Raw genomic sequence first — 7,390 nt, 5'->3', positions numbered from 1 at the left:
CTCTCTCTCTCTCTCTCTCTCTCTCTCTCTCTCTCTCTCTCTCTCTTCGGGTTAAAGCTGAGGAGCTTCTGGTGGTAATGAGAGTTTAACAAGACTCTATAAATCAGTTAACGGTAATGGTTTATTGCCCTCAACACGTGTCCTTGTTTTTTTAAGAGTCACATTTCTGTTTTTCTAAAAATGTAAACTTCAGAAAAATAATTAAAGCCACAGTTGCAATCACATATTTTAAATATTATCATACTTATATTATTATTAAATAGACTCAATAATTTAAATATGCCTAAAGGTCATAATCTCCATTGATTATTTACCTATTGATCGTTTTCTCTAATGTCTCTTTCATTTCTATTTAGAAAGATTTTCAGTCTCCTTATCCAGGCCACCCCCCGTCATATTTAGCCCCCTGCACACATTTCCAGCGGGTTATCACAATTGCCATTCCTCCCCTCCTTTCTGATGTGTTACCCAGATTACCATCAGTGCCCCTCAGATATTTTTAACAGATCCTCGGCGCTCGGCAATATCCACTCGGAGCCATCTGGTGCAGATCAAAATCTCTTGACTTCTTGGGCTTCAGTCGTTAAGGCATTAAATCTAGATCTACAGAATACCGCCCGTTGACTCGGGAGGTGGCTGATATAAGAATTGAATCAAATGAAAATAGAAGTGTTAAAACATGAACAGCCCCCTCTCGTGAGCCACATGGCTGTGTCAGGAGTGGACACACAGCAGAGGAAAGTGGAGGTTAGAGACCGACCCTTTCTTTTTCTGAGCTGGGAAAGGGATAAGAGGTTTGAAAAGGAGCTGACCAAAAGCCACTGCATCAGATATGTATTTATGTTTTAAATTGAACTCTGTGGAATTATATTCTTTCAAAAGCTTATTTTATAATAGCCTATATAAAATGCGTGCTTTTAAGGAATAACACATTCACTTTTTTAGTGAACAGGTTACGGATTAAATACTCTTCAACTTTTGGATAATTATGTTAAAAAGGAGAGGAAGTTGTTTAAATTAAATTTGGTGTTCAAAATGTACAAGGTAATATTTGTGGCGCTTTCAGTGACTTTACAGCCTCGCTGTTTGAGTGATCTCTGGCTTTTCCTCATTCCTTCTCACTCAAAACAAGGACACGTGAAGTGGCTCTGTTGTTACAAAGGACAACACCAATCTGCTTTAAATCCACACACACACACACACACACACACACACACACACACACACACACACACACACACACACACACACACACACACACACACGCGCGCGCGCGCGCCAGCGCTCAAATGGAAATAGGATGAGAAAAAAGAGAGGGGGAATTTGGCAGATTAAACCTTTATGAAGAAATCAAAGAAACACCAAACAGAAGTCAATACAAAACATGCATAATTAATAAATCATGGAGAGATTTGCATCGTTTTTACTGAACTGCTTTGACTTTTGGAGGAAAAACGCGTCTGGAAATTAGCTTTTTAATCTTTAGACTCGCATCGCAATGTAGTGGCTGAAATATAGTAATTCTTTTATTTATTTGGAAATGGCATAAAAATGTTTTTTTTAACAATGCCTCATTAAAATAAACTTAATTTAACTAGTAAGTCGATTTAATAACTATATATGTGAACAAATTAGATGGATAAAATGTTGAAGAAAAAAGTTAGAGGAAGACACTTTAAGAGTAAATGAGTCACTGTGAAAATAAATAAATAAACGCACCGGCAGCTCGTGATAGCAGATACTAATTCCTCTGCGGAGAAGCTTTTTCCCTCTTTAATTACAATTTAAATCTATTCAAAGTAAGTTCCTTCTTCTGACGGGTTTACTTCCCCCTGTGTCGGACAGCTGTAAAATCGTGTAGACAGGTTGTCATACAACAATCAAAGCCTTCGGTGAATGGACTCTAATGCTTGAACATTTAACATACAATAAGTCCAAACACGGAGGGAGAGAGAGAGTCAGAGACACAGAGAGAGAGAGAAAGGGGAGAGAGATGGAGAGGTAGAGAGAGAGATAGAGAGAGAGGCCCCAGCCAATGTGCTCACTCTATATTCACATTATCCACATTGCTCCAAACGAGGAGGAGCTTGCAGGCTCAAGTAGGGGATGCCAATCAAAGCATCAACTTCAAATTGTATCTGAGAGATCAGCCTGGAGACCTCAGGGCCAGGCGCGTCAGTCGGAGCGCAATTGTTGATCAGATCACATCCAGCGGACTTTGCGCGAGAAAAGAGAGGAAGCCGAGATTTAAGAGCGGGTTGTTTTGACTGCATACCGCCGTATGTCTGTAGTAGCTGTGACTTTGGCTTAAACACTTTCCCTGCACTCCTCCGGTTTCCTTTTTTCTTTTTTTCTCTCGCACACTTTTTTACGCACAGTTCTGTCGGACAATACAGCCGTGCGACAATTCGGCGGAGGAGATGTCTTTCCCCCAGCTAGGCTACCCGCAGTACTTGAGTGCCTCCCAGGCGGTGTACGCGAGCGAGAGACCGGGAGTGCTTACGTCTTCGTCCCGGGGAGGGAGCACCGAACTCGGGGGAAGTCCGTCCGCCACCGCAGCAGCGGTCAACTCGGTGTTAGGCATGTACGCCAACCCGTACGCACACAACTACAGCGCTTTCTTACCTTACACCAGCGCGGACTTGGCTCTTTTCTCACAAATGGTAAGAATTGTTTTTCGTTTCTGGTTACGGGTTGGAGTGACAAGAACGATTGTTTATGCTTGAGGATACAACCGCTGTCTGTGAAAAACAACAGCCAAAAAAAGGCTGGTTAACCTAAAAAGAAATAATTCAAAAATGAAGGGATAATCGATTCTAGTAGGCCTATGTTTGTTTATAAAAAATATCGATTGCTACAATGTGTCCCCATTTTACTAGATGTTCCTAGTTCAGTGCCTTGTTTGGCAAAGTTACAAATGTAAAAAGTTTGAGCTGCGGCTACAAGCAAAAACAAAAAAACAAAGATCTGACTCGAAGTTATTTATTTTAACGTAAATGCAAACAAGTAAACAAAGGATTGAATTTACGCCTGTCACCCTGACAGTTGTTATCTAACTGTTAAAAAAAATCGATTGCAAAGTTTAAATACATCTTACGGAAGAAAACAAAAGACGTGCAATAACGTGTTAAAAAAAAAAGAGTTAAGAGAACGTGTGTACTTTTCTTACCCCGGCCATATTATTTGTTATCAGATCGTTAGAAATAATCTCCCCCATAAAACAAAAAGCTTAGGATATAAATATGAAATAACTTTCAATTGTGTAGGCTTTGCTTTGCTACAGTTCACTCCTGTCATGGCTGAATTCCACATGGATTACTGTCTAGATCAAGAATAGTCAGACATGTATTTCCATAAAATACACCTGGCCATTGAAAAAAACGAACTTCAGTTTGTTAATGTGATAGTAAATGTGTTTGCTCCAAAGCTTCAAAACAAGAGCTATTATCCCAAAAATCTATTTCCTTCTGATCGATATGTTGAGTGCTGTACCCAAAGCAAATATAACTGAGCCAGTGGAAGTGTGGCATGCTGAGAAAACTTCACTTAGGCCTTGAAAGTGCTTTGACATGCTTTAGGAGTGTGGAGGGGAGTTTGGCTGGTAAACATGAAAGCTGGCTGTTTGCACGCCATCTGTGTGTTCACAATGATGAACCGAACTTTCTCTCGTCCTGTTGGCTGTTGACTGTATTTGTTCCGTTTTTTTAAGACAGACATGTTTGGAACATGTTTGCTAATAAAAGGTCTGTGCATTTGAGGGAGTATTTGTGAAGGCGCAGGTGGCGCAGTCCCAGCATGGGATATTTCGCAAGTTGAGAAGCTTATTTGTGGTGTCAGGTGCAATTGCAACTTTTTTTATAAACACAGTAATTTCACTTGTTTGAGTTGCAGACATAAACAATTCCTGAAATGCATTAATGCTTAAGTTTAATAATACACAGTTAACACTTTTAGCAAACTTACCATGCATTTTAAATGTTTGACTTTTATAAAATGTTGTGTATTTTTTTTTCAAGGGATCCCAATACGAGCTCAAGGATAATCCAGGCGTCCATCCTGGCAGCTTCGCAGCCCACACATCTCCGGCCTTCTACCCTTATGGCCAGTTTCAGTACGGTGATCCGGCCAGGCCCAAGAATGCAACCCGGGAGAGCACCAGCACCCTGAAGGCCTGGCTCAACGAGCACCGGAAGAACCCGTACCCCACCAAGGGGGAGAAGATCATGCTGGCCATCATCACCAAAATGACGCTGACGCAGGTCTCCACATGGTTCGCCAACGCACGGAGGAGGCTCAAGAAGGAGAACAAGGTGACGTGGGGGAGCAGGAGCAAAGAGGACGGCGAGGACGGTAACTTGTTCGGTAGTGGGGACGAAGCGGAGAAAAACGAAGACGAGGAGGAGATTGATTTGGAGAGCATAGACATAGACAAAATCGACGACAACGACGGGGATCAGAGCAACGAGGATGATGATGATAAATCAACGGAGGGCAGCAGGGACCACAGGGGCGGACTCGGTGCCGGGGGAGACTTGGAAAGCTTGGAGAAAAGACGGGCCTTTGCCCTGCAGGCCCATGAGGCTTTTGAAAAATCTAAGATCCCACTTTCAGTTCACCCAGGGAGTAAGGAGAACTCGGACGGCAACAACAACACCACAAGAGTTTTGTCCCCGGATAGACCCGGGAGCTTTCCTCTCCCCTCTAACAATAAACCCAAAATATGGTCTTTAGCAGAAACAGCCACTAGTCCTGATAGTTCTTCTCAGAAACCCACGTCCCCGTGTGGCCCCGCGGCCACAACTCACCCATCTGCGGCCCACCACCAGATACAGACCCACCCTGCCTTCCTCCCCAGTCATGGACTGTACACCTGCCAGATTGGAAAGTTCCACAACTGGACGAATGGCGCTTTCCTGGGCCAGAACTCCCTGCTCAATGTGAGGTCGTTTCTGGGAGTAAACCAGCACCATCACCACCACAACCACCACTTGCAGGCCCAGCAGCAGCAGCCGACATCAGTAGTGGTGTCGCCGGTAGCAGCTGCAGCAGCACTCAGCAATGACAGCAAGGCCCGAGCAGAGACGCACAGTCCCAAACACATAGGTAGGATCACAGGCTCCAAGCACGTGCATGAATGTCAGAATGAGTGCTATACATTTTATACAAAAGCCAATATGTGTATTACGTTTATGGCGCATCTTCTATTTGTGTATAATTATATAAACTTGCCGGCGGGAATAGGCGTTACATACACACCTAACAATGTTTAAGTTGTAGTAAATTAACGCAACAGTAGTGGTTCCATTTTTTGTTATCAGACATGTTCATGGGCCTAAATATTGGCATCATGCATAATAAAACGTAATTAAATAATTATAATGTACCCAGTTATACCAGTATTGATAAGTATGTTTTATGTGTCCTTTATAGAGCATGAAAACGGTGCAAGGTCTGTTTCACCTCCAACACAGATCCTGAAGTCTTCCTTTCGACCCATCCATGACAGGTAAGAAAAGTTTTTACTTTTTATTTTTAACGTTGGAAAGATTCAAACGACAAAAGCAAAAAACAAGGGAATAATTATAAAATCACCAGCCTTAGGTTAATAAATGCAATTTCAAAATGTATAATTTAACATAAGGTTATGAACAGATTTAGATGTTTTTTTCTGGCACTGTATTATGGTATTAAAATTAAAATAAGCATGTAAGTAATGGAAGGACCAGGATCGTGGAAATTATGGAATACAAATTGATTTACGAATTTCAGTATTGAAACCAAATTGTTATGTTTGCAGTTGTTATGTTATATTGGAAAAATAACTATGGTAACACTAAAGAATGAATACAACTAAAATAAATAAAATACAGTTTGTTTTGCGGGTGACAGGGGTCTTGACTCCCATCCCACACCCCCTTTAATTCCTCCCCTCTGGGGAAAGTGTGGCTACTTATCAAGTCACCGAGTAAAACGGGCTCTGTCTGGGCTGTGTGCTTTCCCTAAAGACCCCTGGGAGCCCCGGAGCCCAGGGGAGAGCTCTTACCGAAATGGGAAAAAAGTTTACCTCTTTTTCAAGTATTACAAAATACCCACTATGCAACATTCATATAGATCAGTCATAATAGCAAAGGGAATTATGAATGTTGATAATGGTAGCATAAAGAGGATCTTTTTTTCTGCACGCTGAAATTTTTTCGAGTTGAGTTGTAAAAAAAGAGTTGTAAAAAAAATATTCTGATGTATTTTATTATTATTATTATTATTATTATTATAAAACAAGTAAGGCATTGGAGAGGGGGACTGCAGTCTGTTTCAAATCAAAGCTGTTCAGCCATACAATTGAGATGCATATTGAAACCTGCTGTCCAAACACGGCGGGGGTATTTATCTACTTTTCTGTATTATTCTTTATCCAGATCCTCTCTGCCTTCCAGCGCCAGGAGTCCACAAGACGCCACGCAACGAGTCCTCACTGCTCTCTCCTCGGCTTGATCAAGACATTGTGTTTTCTTTGCTTGAAAAAAAAGGAAAAGAAAAATAGAAAAAAGACTTTACACTCCCTGAAAAGGACACTGAGAAATAATAATGCAGCGTAGCATTCAGTCGGTACAGAACAAATGGCGTAATTTGGTAATATCCTGTGGATGGATGGATTACTTCCTCTATTGTTGTGTAGCCTATAATCGCGCCTATAATGTTACTCTCTCTCCACTTTGCCCAGGCAGGCTGGGACATGTTGGTAGGCTTTTTACTTTATTATTATTATTATTATTATTATTATTATAATTATTATTATTTTTGTCTCTATCTTGTGTTTTTGGTGTCCTTCCTTTAATGTAAATACCAAGTGATTTAAATTTGTAAATAGGAAGCGTTGAAGGAATTTGTCCAGATCGTATATTTTGCCTAATAAACTAAATGAAATTATAGAGAAAGCCCACGTGTATCCTCAGCCTATATTTATTTGCTACATGGTATTGCTTTTATTTGTATGAGTATTATTATTATTACTATTATCAAAGAAAACGTTGGCCTACTACCAATTTTATTTCGAAAAGGGTGGGAAAGGGAGACAAAAAAATGATATTGGCAGTCTGCAACCGGGCTTAATTGTATTCAAGTTGTGAGGAAAGCAGCGTGGATGCATTGAGGTGCTAATAAGTGTCCAGATGGTTGCTGGTGACAGAAAATGGACAGGAGCAGCTGGGAAGGTCATTAAGTAATAATATGGGAACGCCCAGTCCAAACAAAATCAAATGGTTAAAATCTAATATGTCAGAGAGAGAAGTCGATTCGAAGATAAATTATTAATATGTTCGTTTTGGGGGGAGGAGGGGCCTGACATGGTCGGCGTTGTGGAGCAGGGTCAGAGTGTTGGGGTCCTGTCTGT

The 7,390-nt window shown here is 41.2% G+C and overlaps 1 protein-coding gene across 1 annotated transcript; it reads left to right on the top strand.

The window, feature by feature from the left end:
* The first annotated feature begins 2,121 nt into the window (after positions 1-2,121).
* irx1a (iroquois homeobox 1a) lies at positions 2,122-6,641 on the top strand. Its single transcript, XM_010777738.1, has 4 exons — positions 2,122-2,663; positions 4,017-5,103; positions 5,431-5,506; positions 6,417-6,641. Exons 1-4 carry the CDS (start codon positions 2,421-2,423, stop codon positions 6,490-6,492), a joined length of 1,482 nt encoding a protein of 493 aa, XP_010776040.1. The 5' UTR covers positions 2,122-2,420; the 3' UTR covers positions 6,493-6,641.
* The last annotated feature ends 749 nt before the right edge of the window (positions 6,642-7,390 follow it).

Source organism: Notothenia coriiceps, unplaced genomic scaffold (assembly GCF_000735185.1).
Source record: "Notothenia coriiceps isolate Sejong01 unplaced genomic scaffold, NC01 NC01_scaffold00018512, whole genome shotgun sequence".
NCBI lineage: Eukaryota > Metazoa > Chordata > Actinopteri > Perciformes > Nototheniidae > Notothenia > Notothenia coriiceps.
Note: the sequence above shows the minus strand (reverse complement) of the source record. Positions and strands in the feature narration are given on the sequence as shown.

Coding starts and splice junctions, on each gene's coding strand:
- irx1a (XM_010777738.1), top strand. CDS start 2,421: ATGTCTTTCCCCCAGCTAGGCTACCCGCAGTACTTGAGTGCCTCCCAG. Junction 2,664..4,016: donor TGGCTCTTTTCTCACAAATG/GTAAGAATTGTT, acceptor TTTTTTTTCAAG/GGATCCCAATACGAGCTCAA. Junction 5,507..6,416: donor TTTCGACCCATCCATGACAG/GTAAGAAAAGTT, acceptor TTCTTTATCCAG/ATCCTCTCTGCCTTCCAGCG.